General features: G+C 39.0%; 1 protein-coding gene across 1 annotated transcript in view; it reads left to right on the top strand.

The window, feature by feature from the left end:
* The window catches only part of xylt1 (xylosyltransferase I), a 139,097-nt gene that overhangs the window by 79,820 nt on the left and 41,683 nt on the right, over positions 1-17,594 (top strand). Inside the window, exons 3-5 of the mRNA XM_028446971.1 lie at positions 2,058-2,230; positions 2,319-2,521; positions 16,315-16,395. Of these exons, the coding sequence (XP_028302772.1) occupies positions 2,058-2,230; positions 2,319-2,521; positions 16,315-16,395 (457 nt within the window). The remainder of the gene's footprint in view (positions 1-2,057; positions 2,231-2,318; positions 2,522-16,314; positions 16,396-17,594) is intronic.

Raw genomic sequence — 17,594 nt, 5'->3', positions numbered from 1 at the left:
ACTTCGTAGAGAATGAGCAGTGACTCCTGAGGAATGAATAGTGTGGTTAAAGCTGTCAGACAGCTTCTCTAAGTGCATTTAGCCGCTTTTCATTCTAACGCTGTAAAGATTGATTTTTTTTTTTCATAATCAGATCAATGACTGATGTTAGAGCTATTTCTTGATTTCTTATAATCAACTGTGTGTAAAGATGTCGATTCACTCACAAGATGGCACAGACATTCTTTAGCTACATTGTGTTGCTCTGTCATGGCGGGGGTTGCTGTCTGTGGCTATGTGCTGAATTAACATCAGCCAGTCAATCGGCAGTTTCATTCTGTGGTCGAGGGCGTCATCAAGCCAAGAAGAGATCCGTACCGCTTGTTGAGTTAGGAAGGACTTTTCCTTCTACTGGTTGCAGGAACTGACTATAACTTGGGCCCCGTTTACACGACAACATTTTGCCTCCGCTTTTTTCCAAAAAGTTCAGCATTCACACAGCAATTCCTTTCAAAATGATCTTTGTTTACACAGGACCGCGGGAAGCATAAAAAACAATGGAGTCAACATGCCAGGCCAATAGGTGGTGGGTGTAGTTTTGCAGTGAACCAAAATGAGCACATGCGCAAAGACACATCTTCTAAACACAAGTAAAAGTGGAGCTTAAAGGTCCAATGTTATGCTATTTTTCACTCCATTTCTCCATTTGTTCTAAAAACCCCAAAAACATAGTATTTGAGGGTTTTTTTTAGCCTCTGAAAAGTCACTTTCTGAGCAACTCTGCAAACAGGCTGATTTGTGGCCTACCTATGTATATTCATGAGTGGGCGTGTCTACAGATGGCACACTGACTTCCTCCTTTCCGCACGGTGACGTAGGATGGCCCGCCCTCCTCCCACCCACTCCGTAGCCAAGCTCATGCTGCTTTATAAACACGAGACAGAGCGTGGGGGCGGGGCATTCGCCGGTACATACATAGACTGTAGAAAATACATACATAGCACTGCGTGAAGGACGCTCAAGTGCTCACCTTTGTGGGCGTGTCTGTTTACATGTCAATCACGGCAGAGAGCTTCCTGGAGTCATATTCGTCATCAAAGTGGGAACGCGTCGTCAAATTGTAGCGATTCCCTCTAACTAACGATTGAGGGAATCAATGAAAAAAAACACTTTGTGCATGTGTATGAAGCCCTAATAGAACTTTATGATGTTTAAAGCATCAAGCTTAACATGGGCCCTTTAAATCGGATCTACCTGACCCGGCCCTGAGCCGTCAGAATAACACTGTTTATGCCCGAACCCAACTTTATTCTATTCCGTGTGCAGCGTGCACATGTTGGATGCTCCGAGGCAAGTTTCTTTAATTACTGAACTTTATTTAATAGCCACACGTTCTGCATGTAACTGTAAACATGATAAGCAGCTTCATGTGACGCTTCACGCAACGTAGCAATTGCTACTGTAAAACACACACAACTCCACAACCTGCTCTCCACACATGTGACACACACAGCAACACGACGAGTCAAGAACGAGTCATTCATACATTTTTAACGTTATTTATTCATGTACCAGAGGACAGCCTCCATTCACCTCCTCAGCAAACATGTGTGTGTCTTTCTCACGCTAATCGAAACATCCCGACCGTTCATTCACCATGCAGCGTCCAACCAGAGTCTGTTTTAAAAAGATAGAAATTAAGCCTGACCCCAGGTTTGGGACAATATCTCTCATTGAGAGTACAGCACTGTGATTGTAGTCAGAATCTGGTCCAGGCATGAAATGCGTCTCCACAGGAAGTGTTTAGTCCCCTGTTTAAACGGAAACGGAGAGAGAAGCATTTTCTTAAACTTTCCCTCTGGAGGCCATTTTTTTTAAAATGTTCCATTTCTAGCACCAAAACGCTGTTACCGTGTAAATGGACAGACAAAACGCAACAAAACTTTAGCTTTTTCACTAGAAAATGTTCTTGTGTAAACAGGGCCTTCGAAGAAACTACCCTGAGAAATAGAATTATTAGATCAGAGAAGAAGGTAGAGAGAGAAAACCTTACAGATGTTTGTCTTTTTTTAACACAGGTAAGGCCAATGTGAACATCCAATTGGATGAAGACTCTACTGAAAGCGTAGCTTCTAAACCAGTGAGAATCGCCTTTGTTCTGGTGGTCCACGGACGAGCCACTCGTCAGTTCCAACGTCTCTTCAAAGCCATCTACCACACGTCTCATTACTACTATGTACATGTCGACCAGGTGAGCCAAACCAAGCTTGTTTTCTAAAAAATACAAGAAAATATGACAAGTTCTATTTCTCAGTGTGTGATCGTTTTTTTTGTTGCAGCGCTCAAACTACCTGCACAGGCAGGTCCAGGCCATGGCCTCCTTGTATCCCAACGTGAGAGTGACCCCGTGGCGTATGGCTACTATCTGGGGAGGAGCCAGTTTGTTGACCATGTATCTACGCAGCATGGCTGACCTGCTGGCTATGAGGGACTGGAGCTGGGATTTCTTCATCAATCTGAGCGCTGCGGACTATCCCATCAGGTAACACAAGCTTGGGTTTTCAGACGAGGGTTGAAAGGCTCGAACTTTATCACAAACTCTCTCCAGCAAACGAGGAATAACATTTAGTGATGGAGTGCATGACTCGGGGCTATATACAACCTATTTATTCTCATATGTTAACTCAACTCAATTCAACTCTACTTTATTTGTATAGACTTTTAAGGCAGTCACAGCTGGCACAAAGTGCTGTACACAGTAGATTAAAACAACAGCAAAACACTGAAAGAATAAAAACTAAGTAAGTAATTATTAAGCACAACAGTGAATAATGACAAACCATAGGACACTATAACAAGAGCAGAGTCTCATATTGGGTTAAAAGCCAAGGAATAAAAATGGGCTTTAAAAGCCAATTTGGTAACGCTTTACTTTAACTTTTATACATAAGGCTGACATTATCTGTCATTGGCATGAATAAGGCATCATGAAGGCTGTCATTAAGTGTCGTTGGCTAGATTATGACACCTTTGGAGCTATGTTGGCATTTTTTGGGTTAGATGGAGGGATCTAGTGGGGTGAGGTAGGGTTAGGCCCCCTTTGTTACCCTACTACGGGTTAGGGTAACGAACGACACTTAATGACAGCCTTCATGACACCTTATGCATGCTAAGGTGGACGTGCCCTGAACGCCTCACTAGGGAGGCGTTCAGGGGGCATCCTAATTAGGTGCCCGAGCCACCTCATCTGGCTCTTCTCGATGCGGAGGAGCAGCGACTCTACTTTGAGCCCCTCCCGAATGACTGAGCTTCTCACCCTATCTCTAAGGGAGAGCCCAGCCACCCTACGGAGGAAACTCATTTCGGCCGCTTGTACCCGTGATCTTGTTCTTTCGGTCATGACCCAAAGTTCATGACCACAGGTGAGGGTTGGAACGTAGACCAACCTGTAAATCGAGAGCTTCGCTTTTTGGCTCAGCTCCCTTTTTACAATGACGGACTGGTGCAGACTCCGCATCACTGCAGACGCCGCACCAATCCGCCTGTCGATCTCTCGCTCCATCCTTCCCTCAAGACCCCGAGGTACTTGAACTCCTCCACCTGGGGCAGAACCTCATCTCCAACCCGGAGAAGGCACTCCACCTTTTTCCGGTCGAGAACCATGGACTCGGATTTGGAGGTGCTGATTCTCATTCCGGCCGCTTCACACTCGGCTGCGAACCGATCCAGTGAGAGTTGAAGGTCACGGTATGCCTCATATGATCCCTCCTGCGGGTGGTGGGCCTACGGGAGGGCGGGCCCACGTCGTCCTTTCGGGCTCTGCCCGGCCGGGGCCCATGGGAAAAGCCCCGGCTACCAGGCGCTCGCACTCGAGCCCCAACCCTGGGCCTGGCTCCAAGGTGGGGCCCCGGTAGTGCCAATCCGGGCGACGTGAACTGCCTTTGTTGTTTAATGTTCATATATGGCTATTGAACCGCTCTTAGTCGGACCCGTCACCTGGGACCTGTTTGCCTTGGGAGACCCTACCAGCGGCATTAAGCCCCCGACAACATAGCTCCCAGGATCATTCGGGTACTCAAACCCCTCCACCACGTTAAGGTGGCGGTTCATGGAGGAAGTTTGAATAACTTAATTAGAATAATCTTGTTGTAAAACGTACATTTTCCAGGTTCTCGTAATTTAGAAATGTGTGGATATTTTTTCCCCCAAAATTTTTAATGTAATTTCATAGAAATTATTTTGAAGAAATTGCAGGGTTTTTAAAAAGGAAATTTTGGCTAATTATTTGTGATTAATTATTTACACATTCCTGTGTAATTCATTTTTGAATTTGGAGGCACTGAAATATCTGGAATGAACAAATATGTGGATTTATATAATGAGTCATATTTTAGTTGTATTTTCAAAAACAGAAATAAAGTGAACAAAATCGTCCAGCAGCCTGAACTCTTCATATTTCTTTAAGAGCGTAACGTGGGTCTCGGGTAACGGTGTTTGGTTCTTTGTACCACCATATGAGTCATGGACGACTCTTAAAGTTTCATTCAATCCTTCTATCATGGCCACTGTGGTGGAAACACAATATACACTCCTTTGACCTCCTGTGGTTAACTGTGAGCTTTAAATACTGAGTCACTCCAAACCAAACAGATCAATGAAGCCCAGTGCTCTGCTTTCTCAAACCCTATTCATTCTCACCTACACTTCCTTTCTTACACTTCATTGAATGGATTACAGGCTCAACTGATTGCAGTTTAATTGCCTGTGGTCAATACCTATTGACTAGCCAGGCCTTCTGTGTACTGTATGGTTCAAAAGTCTCCTCTTAATGTAGAAAACATCAGTGTTAAAAGGCAGTGAAAGGTTAGAAATGAAGAAAAAAGTCTTGTGAGTGATGTATCTAAGAGGCTTTGGTGTAGCAGTCAAATTAAAGTCCTCTATTAAACAGAAAGTTGTCTCTTTTTCTCAGCCAGATGTCCACATGTTGAATGTAGACAAGCTGTAATGACCACTGGGCAACAGGAGGCTCAGTGTGATGCTTCTACATCTGAAGTGGCGAGTGGTTTTCTTTCCCCCACAAACAGGTTCACTGTTACTTATTCCCTTCATAATTCCAGCAAATTCATTTTGTCGTTCTTTTTGGAAAAAATATGTTAAGGCTGATATCCATAGTGTCATTCTGTTGAAATGCAAAAAAATACCAAACTAGTCTTTTACTATGGTCGACGTGTATATCGTAATTTCCGGGCTATAAAGCGCAGTGTTTTATTGGCCGCAGTACAATAATTTAGCAATTTTCTAAGAAAAATCCACACAAATGCCGCAGACTAACATAGGCCACACCCTATTGGCTGATGAGGGTGCCCTTCAGACAACTCAGCCAATCAGAATGGGCAGGTAGGCATGCTGCTGTACTCAAGTGAGGTTGCAGGGAAATGTCCGTGTTTCAACTGATAAGGACATCGAGACGGTCGCTTTTAAATTTTCTCTTGATATCAGCTTTAAAGCTTCATTTATTCACACGTTTTTCAAGAAATTTGACTTCGAAATGTACTTTGATCTCCTGACGTGTTTCGACTGCCAACTGTCAGTCTTCCTCGCATGCATCTACTGATCGCTTTCATGTGTACTTTTTGAGTTACGCCCGGGGTTTTCAACCTGTCTCTGTCGCCAGAAATCTATAAAAATAAAAATGGGGTCACGACCCAAAAAAGGTTGGGAACCACTGAGTTACGTCCAGAACGAACTCATGAGGACACATGAAAGCGATCAGTAGACGCCTCTGAGGAAAACTGGCAGTTGACAGTCGAAACATGTCAGGAGACCAAAATACAGTTCCTGAAATGAATACAGTATATTATTATTCCCTTCATATCAAAGAAAGCAGATGGATGCACGGGAAGGTACGCAATATGCAAATTGCAGTATTTATGTCTACGCCATGTGCACATCCTTCTTAAAATAGATGTAGAAAAGTTATTGAAGTGTGTTTTGAGGCTTTGGCTTGTTCTCTATCATCATGCTGCTGCAACCACATATTTACCTAAGGTCTAACCACCAATTTCCACTGGATGTGTAACTGCTACGTAACATCAATGGAGCTGATATGTTTCCTTTCTAGTCAATGTGTCAATCTCCCCCGCATACGTATGTGGTCCGTCAGAGCTACTGTACGTAATGACTCTGTCACTCCGTCGTCCCCCTCAACAGATACACAGTCCTTCTATTTTTGACGGACGCTGGAGTAAGGACGCATAAATTCAGCAAAGATAAGCTCATGTGGGACAGGAAGTAGTCCACAGACACAGAATAAAACATCCAGTTTATTTTCAAAATGCATGATATAAATCTCGATATTTTTAACTCAATAAACACTCTTTGATTTGCTAATAAAAATGCCACATTTATTAACAAACAGCTGCACAATATGTGCCACTTTTTCCCTTTTCTCCTATAAGGGACAGCATGTGTGAGTGAGTTCTGTAGTGTGACTTGTTTAGGGGATGGTCTGGGTTAGAATGCACTCAGTGATCCGTCTAACTGAGCTTTTCATGTTCTGAGTAGAACAGTAGCGAAAGCAGCGCATTTCCGAAAACAAGTATTTTAATACAAAATAAGCTATAAAAATTAAAAAAAATATATTGATGTAGGCAATATTGTAGTTTTCTATAATGCCAAAATAGAAAACTCGATATATCTTGAATCTTGATCTATTGCCCAGGCCTAGTCATAGGGGTCTGCTGGTGCCTATCTACAGCTATCTTCAGGCACTAGGTGGGGCTACACCCTGAACAGGGCGGCAGTGGATCGTATTTCACATATAAATATTGCAGTTATCCATGGTTGAATCACAATAATCTCCACAAAAGCTGAAGATCTACAGGACATAAGTGAGTGGATTTCGTTTGTATGGCTTTGTAGTTCTCTTTGTTTTGGCTACAACTCGCTGTTTTGCGTGATTGCGTGTGAATTAGCAAGTTACGCAGTTACACATCACAGACGGAGGTTGCAGGGATTGACGGACAGCGGATTACGCAGCGAAGATGTTACGGAGCAGGTACGCATCCAGTGGAAATCCGATGTAACGATGACGTTGCACCAGGAGTATGTCGGAACTAAACGTGTTGAGGTTTATTTTGGAGGGACACAGATTTTCAGAGCTAGTTCGTTCTAAATCGTCCAGTGTGCAGTGGAGCATTAAAGCATTGTGACAATCAATGAAAGATATTTACGATGTTTGTTTTCTGAGACAGTTTGCTTTCGTATTTGCTTGAGGGTGAGTTGGGTGTAAATGTGCTGACACAGCAGGTTTTAGTCTCAGCTCTTGGTAATTGAAACAATTCATGGATGAAGGAGTCAGAGGGAAGAAATGAAACGAAGAAGCAAACAAGTTGGAAAAGTTTTTTACTTCACACCCTCTTAAAGTGTCGTACTGGTAGGATATTACAGGTTGTACAGTACTCGGGATGTGGAAGTATTGACAGGGTAGCGACAAATTCAGGGTCTGAGATTATTGTGTTCCCGAAGATATGATGTATATACACACATTCCTGACTAGACGAAAACATGTCCATCCTTGTTCCTCAAGGAGGAAACAAACACATTTTTCTGACAGTGATCTGGCTAAAAAGGAGATATATTCTTACTTGGACGTGAAAATATTGGACACACAATTCAATTAACATGGGGTCATTCAATGCCATTTCAACAAATTATCAGGACATCCCACAAAGTTTTTACCAATTGTTCGGTGATTATTTAATAGGCACACTGTACATTTGTCGTTTGATCAAATGAACCCTTTTTTGAGATTTAGTGAGTCGAGCATGTCTCGATTTCTTTATTTTTCTTCCATTTTTAGCTTCCAGTATCACAGAAACTACATCACATAGGCAACTACAATTTGGTACAGTAATAAAGCTCCACCTACTCTCTCAGAATATACAAAACATCTGCTATACATCCTATCTGGTGGACAATGCCAACCCCTCAAAATTGGAAAAAAATAAAAAGTTTGTTGGGGTTTAAGCCAGTAAACAACTTAGCATATGTCTAAGCTCCCTGTAATTTGATCAGCTTTGAGCTATGAACATAGACTGTTCACATCACTAATGATTAGTCACATATATGCATTGGTTCTTGGGTGACAGACTCTTGAAATTTGACTATTTTCATTGGCCCATAACTGTATGTGGGAATGTAAGAAAAAATCAGTTTTAATTTATAGTAAAATAAAACATTTTTTTCTCTTTGCTACTTCTTCATTTTTATTTTGAAGCCTAACTTTGGGTTATTTCACAACTTGTAGATATTAAAAATCCTTTGCATGAGGCCATTGTAGCTTGCCTCTGTGTCTTATAATAATAATTTATTGTTTTTTAGTTTTTCACTAGTAACATCAGAATCTTTTGAGACCAAAGTGCATAAGCCATTTGTGAAATGACATGGAATGACCCCATGTTTAACATTGGCCCTATGTCGTTTCCGTCCCATCGCCTCCATCTTGGAATGATCCCTGTAGATAAAGCTCCTCTGCCCTGTGCTGTCCTAACTCAGGGTTCCTGCAGATCTTTAAAGAGTCATAAAAGTGAGGCTTTTATTGTTATTAAAATGTCTAAAATCAATGTTTCAAAAGTCTTACATTTTAACACATACTGTTTTCATGATTGTAATTAGTCTCACATTTTAAAATAAATGGTAGCATTTGTTTTTTTTTTTTTTTTAAATATATAATTTACCGTAGCATTGCGCAATCACGACAGTGGAACCAACTACAAAACAGTGACGTGGTTGCAGCGGGCCTCTGTGCAGATGCACATCATGCTTGTAGCAACTTTCAACAACATGGAGAAAACAAAAATGAAACAAAAAATTGCCTGTCCAAGGAAGATTTTTCTTTTCTCAATGGTTTTATTTTTTGTGTTTTTGTTGTTTCATAGATTTCTGGTTATTTTTGTAGTCATCTTGTGTGTTTTAAGTGATTTTGATTATTTTAGTCTGTTTTTTTTGTGTATTTTACTGTAATTTTGTGTATTTTTGTGTGTCTAGCTGCACGTCTGCACTAGACACTGGAAAATATTGACCCTAACCTTATGTACTTGATGTGGCATTTTTTTTTCCTGAATTGTGTTTACCGTGAAGTTGGTCTTTAATTGAATTTCAAATTTGACTGAAGCTGTAGGAACCCTGTAACTGTTGTTGTAATCAGAGGGACTTGGGACAGGCTCTTTTCCCTCTGTCATCCACTGATAATGTCTGTCCTTCTGTATGGATGACCCTCAAAGGCCCAGAGCCCCCCTGTCCAAGTGGAGAAACACCATAAGTGAGTGCGTCTGTGTTTGAGGGGCCAGATGATGATGAGCTCCAGAGAAGTGCAACCCTCTTTTCACCCCCTTTGATTTTTTTTTTTTTTTTTTTTAACCTCATTTTCCCTTCTTGAAAGCCTCTGTTGTAGACTTTGAAGCAGCTTTTAAGAAGACTTCCTGTGCTTTGTGAGGCAGGGACCGCTGCAGGCGGCGTATCTTCTCAATCTCTTTGGTCTGTGTCTGTAAAAAACATTCTTAGCATCCTTCCTTTCTTGTTTTTTTTTTTTTTTTTTTTCCCTCCCCCTTTTTGCATAGTTCCGCAAAATCATACACATGTCATCTCCTGCTGGGGTAACTGATTACAGCAAAATCATCTCATTTCAAAAAGTTTCTAAAAAGCTCAAGTGGGACTTTTTGGTTTCCTGGGGTTAGGGAAGTTTCTGTCAGCTCTTTGAGGACAGAGGTTTGTTTCTTTAGTGTGTGCTATTACCGTGTGGTCTAACACAGTCATCTCCTCCTAAAACACCGTATGTGAAGCCTTTCATTAGGCACTTAGTGAAGTACATGAATGTTCCACATGTTAACCCAAATACATGGAGAAGCGTCTGAAAAGCTACATAGAGTATTCTTAAAACTTTAAAAATATGGCTTTACAAAGAGAAGATGGATGAATGTAATATGAGGTTTGTCATCAGACCAAGTAGAAAAGAGAAAGCATGTATTATAACTGTACTGACTGTATATTTAAGCCTTAAGTCCCAAGTTCTACCAACTTTTATAGAAGGTATCCACCACTTTAGCTTCATAATCACTAAAGTCTTTGTCCTTTTCAGTCAAGTAGCCCAATGCAGACATGGTAGATCAATAAACTCAATTAAATGGGTAGGATTAGATAAGTTTATACTTCTTCCTGCTCCTTTTCATTCATGTAAACTGATTTGCATAATAATTTGAAGATGCAAGATTCTGTTTTGTTGTTATTTCTTGATGTTAATTTGTCTTGTTTTATTTTAAACTGTTTTCAAGTTGTCATTTACATGATCGAAAAAAAAAAAAAAAAAAATGTAAATCTAAACCAAACTTCATTACCCACTAGGATGAGAGAGGGGCAGAATATTTTCAATAATTTGGGAGAATTCATTTTGGAAATACTAAAAAAAATTGACGTTTTATGGGAATTATTTATTGAAATTACCCAGAAATTTGGAGTAATTTTGAATAACTATCATATCCAAATATAAATAGTATCCATGCACAATAATACAATTACAGGAAAACATAACATTTCAACAGATTTATTTGTAGGTAGAACTTGACAATTATTCAACTCATATAATCACCTTGTTTTTAGTTGTTTTTTTCCAAAAGTAATCCAATTTTAAACATTAAAAATGTGATTTTAAATACCTTTTATAACTAATATATCAGCAACACTGATACCAATAACTGTGCAGTATTTGTTTTAACTTCATTTATTTGATGAACCAAGCTGTTATTTCACCACAAAAACAAACTAAAATATTATTGACATGTAATTACAGAACTCTGTCCTGGTCAGTTGTGGTCAGGCTGCCATATGTCAGCCAGATACCACGGTACACTGATGGCATTCACCAAGGTCTCTGTGTTATAACTACCGCTATATAACACTGGCAGCACTGAACAGCAACTGATTCACTCAGGCACACACACGGACGGCTTGTTTACCTCTGAATCTTGGACTGGTCTGTTCCCCAAAAGCTGTTGACATAATAAACCATGTGACCGCTTCTGACCAGCAACCCTAAAGCTTGACCCCACCCCATTCATCCAAAACCGCCACAACACTTATAATTATGAATCTGCCTGACTACTTCTTTAAACATTAAAATAGCCCTGCAGTAACCAGTGGGCATGTGTGCATGCTTGTTTCAGGAGATATTCTCAATTACTTGTACAGTATATGTATATGAAATGTAGTTATTTAAGTCAACCTTTAATTTAGTAAATTCCCTGTTATTCCAATTATTTCCAATGTAATTTTGGAAATTCCGAGAATCTTGTCCACCCAACGTTTTTGCCGACTTTAATGTTGATTTTAAGCTGTTGAATGTTTTCTGTTGCACTTTTTGATCATGTAAAGCACATTGAGTTGCCTTGTGTATGAAATATGCTATACATACATTTGCCTTGCCTGGTCAGGTCAAAGAAAATCAAAAGTCTCACTTAATTTAGAAAACCCAAATGACCCAAACGAACATATTATTGGTCTTTAGAAAGAGAAAAAAAGTGTTTCAGAGTAAAGTATTTCTGAAAAGGTTTGGTTTGGACTGACAGCCAGACAGTAAACACATTATGTGGTTGAAATCTGAGAAACACCTCAGTATACTGTAAAACAGCAGAGTTTTATGTTAGATTCTTTGGTTTAGCATATTTGGAAAACTGCAACAGCGTAACTAACTTGGAGTGAACGAAATGAGCAACAATAAACCAAGCTCAATTAAGTGCAAAGTCAGCAATTTTGGTTGTAGCAAATTTAAGCTTGTTTTTACGTACACTTTAAATGTAATTTACTCATATTTTCACTCCACATTAATGGCACAAGAACAATGTACTTTTCATCTGTTTTGATTTTCTAGAGAAACAAAAGTGTTGTTTTTAGAGAAGGTCAAACCACAGGCAGGAGTTTGCTCATGGGCTAGGGATTAATATAAATACCTCAGGTACGTTATTGTTATAGTGGCATGTGCATGATATTGAAGCGTAACAATGTAAATTAACTGGTTCCATTACTGAAATCATGTGTCGGTGTGAGACTTAAACTCACCACTGTGTGTCTGTGTGTGTGTGCATGTGTGTGTGTGTGTGTACATGCATAAGACTGAAACTATAGCAGATGTGTGTGTGTGATGCAGGGTTGGGGTCGATCACATTTTTTAATTACAATTACATCTTCAATTATCCATGTTCAATTACAACTCAATTATGTACGCTGATTGGCATTTTTACTATTTCAATTACAATTATTATTTTCCCCCCTGAAAGTCAATCACAATGAAGTTTTCAATTACTAATGTGCAATTACAATTATTAACACTTACTATGCCTGAAATAAATAATCCCCAAATGTGTAACCTTCTTCTTGTGTTAGCTTTCTGTTAGCATCTCTTATGATAACGGGTCAGTTTGACCCATGTCTTAAATTAGCTGTAAAATACACTTTAAAATATTAGTATTAATATTTTGGTGTGGCCGTCTGAGCCTTTTTCATTTATTTCATTTATTTCATTTAGTTTATTTATTTTTTTTATATTTATTTGTTTATCTTTTATGGTAAAATGATCCTCAAGAGAACTGACAGGTAAAGTTGATATTAAACATATTTTAATAATTATTAACCACGTAGACCTATATGTAAGCCATAGAACTATAACATTGTTCCCCAGTTTTGAGTTTAATTAAAATTTAAATTACAGTTTTTTTGTCATTTCTATGCCAATTACAATTACAAAGTCAATTATATGAATTCAATTACAATTAAATTATGATTACAACAGCAACAGATTTTTCCAGTTACAATTACAGTTATGACTAGAATATTTGCATTTCCTAAGGAAAATGCAGGTGCTCGCCCGCGTCGCACTGCATTAGCTTAGCATTAGCTAGCATGACCATTAGCATTAGCTAGCATGACCATTAGCATTAGCTAGCATGACCATTAGCATTAGCCAGCATAAACATTTGCATTAGCCAGCATTAGCATTAGCTAACATTAACATCATTAGCTAGCATTAGCATTCACCTAGCAATAGCATTAGCCTAGCATTAGCTGAATATTAGCAATAAGGTTGAAATGGGTTGAAAAGGAGGAAATTTCCAATAGAAATGAATGGAAAAGAAAAAAAAATGAATAAGTGAAAAAGTTTAAAAGTTATAAAAGTACAAGAATAAATCTCGGGAACTTTCTGATTTTTTGATAGCTTTTTTGTGAAAATCAGACAAGTTAACGACAACAGAAGAAAAATGGATAACAATAGTGAGGATGTCTCCTGTATCCTCACTAACTGATCCCAACCCTGGTGTGTATACATGCATAAGACTGAAACTATAGCAGATATGTGTGTGTGATGGCTGTATGTGTGTGTGCAGAACATCATCCGTTGGGCTTTATTCCTCAGAAGCTGCTAAAATAAGCCCCCCAGGCTGTGAAATTGCTCCTTGAAGAGAAAATGACATTAATATGTGTTTGTCCCTCCCCCTGCTGATCCTTCAAGAAATGGCTCCAAATGTTAGAACCATTGTCGACTGAGGCCAATGCCTGCAGAGAAAAGCTTTTAGCCTGTCTGGCCCTGTGTGTGTGAGAAGACTGCTGCACAATGTAGGAGCAGCATGGAGTCATTCATCACATCCACGAACAGAAGCGTGTTTTGTATCAGACTAAATACGATTTAATGGCTGAAAATGACTTACATGCGGAGGTCTGTAATTGTTGAGTGTTTCACACACAAACGTTTCCCCTCACACTGAAGGCTTATTTAGTTGGTTTTTTTTGGTTATTTCACCTAAAAGTGTGAGTCCAGACTCGCTGAAAGACTGGTTTCACGTTCATCTGCTAAAGGTCAAAGTTTCTCTTTGCTCACTTTGAATCTCACGTTCACATTTCCCTTCACGTTGTGATGTCATAAATTCTTTGATGTCTAAACTAGTTCAGTGTGTCAGAAAAATACTCTTTGTTCTTTGGTTATTCCGTTTTAAAACCAAATCAAAATAACAAAAAAAAAGTGTGGTTATTTCGTTTTACTGACATGAAATTTAAAAAAAATTTAATTAAATCTTGTTTTGTTTGTGTGATATTTGGATATTTTATGTGGAAAAGGACGAGAGCTTCATGTTTTAAGCTTGCCACACAGAAGGGACCCACAGACGGGGGCAGACTTTTACTCCCGGACAAAAAAGGTGCAACTTATAAGTCACATCACCGATGAACTGGTGAACTATTATTAATACAATAAATAAATTAAAACAAAAAAATGGATGTTACTCGTCCTAGTTTCCGTTAAATCAGGGGTTCTCAACTGGTCTCACCCTGAGACCCACATTTTTCCACGGCCATTAAATCGCGACCCACGTTTTTCAAAAATAGCTGTTGAAAACTCACATTCTCTCATTTAAAACATAAATCTATACATGTTCCCGTGCAAAATGCATTTCACAGCATGCCTGTCAAAAGAAAAGTTTCTTTCAAAATAAAATTCCAAAAGTCCAACATGAGAGACTAAGTATTTATTTATTTTTGACCAGCTGTTCGCGACCCACTCAGTACAGGTTCGTGACCCACTTTTGGATCCCGACCCACCAGTTGAGAATCACTGCCTTAAATATCCAAATATCACACAAACAGGACAAGATATAATTTTAAAACAGAGAAACGCTGCTTGTCTGGTTTTTTGTTTTTGTTTTAAGTCAGGAAAACGAAATAACCAAACTGTTTATTTGTTATTTTGATTTGGTTTTAAAACGGAATAACCAAAGAACAAACAGTACATGGATTCAGAAAGTGAGTACTGTACTCTCAATTTTTTTTTAAGAAAGTGTCTATTTGTACGGTTGCTGTACGGACAACCAACGGTGCTATTGGTACGTTTACCGAAGAACAGGTGCTTTGGTCTTAGGTTAGGTTATAACTCAATATCGCTACCATTTCTGCGGTTATGGTTAGGGTTAGTCTTAGTCACGTGACCTAAACTGGCCAAATGCGTACGGGTAGAATGTCGGTATATTAATACGGCACCCGTACGGATAGCCACTGCCTTTTTTTAAGGTCCACCCAGATTTGAGAAAAACACCTGTCCAAGACATTCCCAAATTGGAATGATACGTAACTGTGTTTGAAGCCTTTGGTGCACATACATGGAGATGGTCTGTTTTGAAAGAAAACATTCTGAAATGTGTCTAGAAGATCTTTGAGTGCTGTAGGCATCAGTACAACTGAGTTATTGTAATATGAACTTGAGTAGAAATATTTCCATCCTCGCCTGGCTTATTTTTATCATAAACAGTTCAAACTGAGTTATTTGTTTTGGCTTGAAAACAAGATGAAAGCTAAGCATTCGGCGCCACCTACATACAAGAAAAAGATAATAAAAAAAATATCATATATTTTGAGGATTTTCCAGCAGTTTTTAGCTGGCAATGTCCAGGCATTCCCACAAAAAACACCTTGTTTTAGAACCAGTGACATGTAAGAAAACTCTGTTTGGTTTACTCAAAAATCCATTAGTAAAATGTGCTCATTGTCAAGAATTATGAAATGACTAAACCAAAACTGGCCCACAGACTATAACAGGCAACTATGAGGTGTACCTGTATTTTGATTGGACCGTTTCTTAATCCTTAGTCTTTCCCCGACTTGAAAGTCAGTCGTCAGTGTGCCGCTAACATATTAAAATTATCACGACTTGATCAGGAGTATTTTGTAGACTGTCCACACATGAAGACTACATGAATGTAACATTTATTATTTTTATGGGACAACAAAAACACACAAGACAAGTACAAATACAAACAAAAATGAGAGAAAAAACATATAAAACACTGATGTAAGAATAAATAAAATACACAAAATGACTCCATACACAAAACTTTAACAATAAAAGCACTTTTATGTACCTGTCTTTGTGACTCGACATCCCACAATGCAATGCGCAAAAATGTCTTCAAACTTTCAAGTGCTGATTTCATCATTTTACATCTCTTTTTTTCTAGTAAATGATCTTTGAGTTATTGATCTATGAGGCCTACACTATTGCTCAGTACCAAAAGTACCTCATCGTTCTGTATTTTTGACTTCAGTGCAAAATGTTTAATGACAATAAATACATTGACTTGAATACAATTTGGCTTAGATATAACTTATTATATCATGTTATTTTGCTTTGATCACAATATTTATTTGTCTTTACCGGTATATTTGTTGTTTATTGTTTTGTTTTGAATAAATATATTTTCTGGAGGATGTTTTCCAGTTGAATAAAACGTTGTTTAATTGCAGGACTAACAACCAGCTGGTGGCCTTCCTCTCCAAATACAGAGACATGAACTTCATTAAGTCCCACGGCAGAGACAACGCCAGGTGAGAAACACATCTTAGTACTTTGTTCCTCCTCTCTGCGCTCGCTCTCACACACATCTAACCTTTGTGCACTCACCGTGGCCCCCCCGCCAGCACGCCATAGTCACTGATTTGTAACACAATTAGCTCCCATCTGTGGCTTTATTCAGTTATCTTTTTGGTGGTGTGAGCAGGCAGAACGCCCGCTGATAACCAGTCGTGCCTCTTCCTTTGGCCTCTGGTGGCAAACGAGTCATGGCTACATCGCAGCGGTACAGGCGGAAACACCTCAAAGCACATCAAAAACAGCCACCCACAGAGGCATGACTCAGCAGTTTGTGTTCATTCAGTGTTTTTTATTCAGGGCTGTTAGATGAGAGATGGGATGTTTTCTTTCCTGGTTTTAAAATCTGATACTTAAAATAGTTTTGTTTGATCAGTGGTTCTCAAACTTGGGGTCGCGTGATACTGTGAGGGGGTCCCCAAATGCCTTAAATAAACTATGAATATTTTTTGAACAATTTAAGCCCATTTTTGCTTATTTTTGCCCTTTTTCAGCAACTTGACATATTTTAACCTATTGTCATCACTTTTTCTTGCTGTATTTTTGCTCATTTTAGTGTATTTGAACTACCATTTCTGACACTACTGCATCAAATTCCAATGCCTTTTCTGCACATTTTTTTCACTTTCAAGACATTTTCAGCATTTATAAACCCTTTCCACCACTTTTTCCACCTAATGTCGCATATGTTGAACCATTATTGTCACTTTTAACTTCTTTTCACCATATATCATCTTTTTTTTGTTTTTTTTGACAATTTATCCACATTCACGATTTTCCATGCCCATTATTTGCCAGTTTAAACGAATTGTTCCTACTTTTAAGCCAATAATGATACTTTGAACTCTTTTTACCACTTTTTCTGTCAGTTTTTGGCCACTCTAATTAGCAAAATTGGTATGAGTAGTACGTTATAGGAAGTTTCCAACTCGACCGATGACTAATACTAAAACTGTTCAAATTAACACAGATCTGTGGGATTTAATCACATAAAACATCTTTTGCTTAATTTATCTGAACAGAGAGAAAGGTCTGACCACTCTGACCTGAATTTGACTCCGTTTTTCTAACACTAGATATGTTACAGGAGTAACACCACCCATGGTGTGAGCAGGCTGTCACCCATCATAAGTGAGAACTGACAACCAATACATGA

This window comes from Gouania willdenowi, chromosome 1 (assembly GCF_900634775.1).
Source record: "Gouania willdenowi chromosome 1, fGouWil2.1, whole genome shotgun sequence".
Lineage (NCBI taxonomy): Eukaryota > Metazoa > Chordata > Actinopteri > Blenniiformes > Gobiesocidae > Gouania > Gouania willdenowi.
Note: the sequence above shows the minus strand (reverse complement) of the source record. Positions and strands in the feature narration are given on the sequence as shown.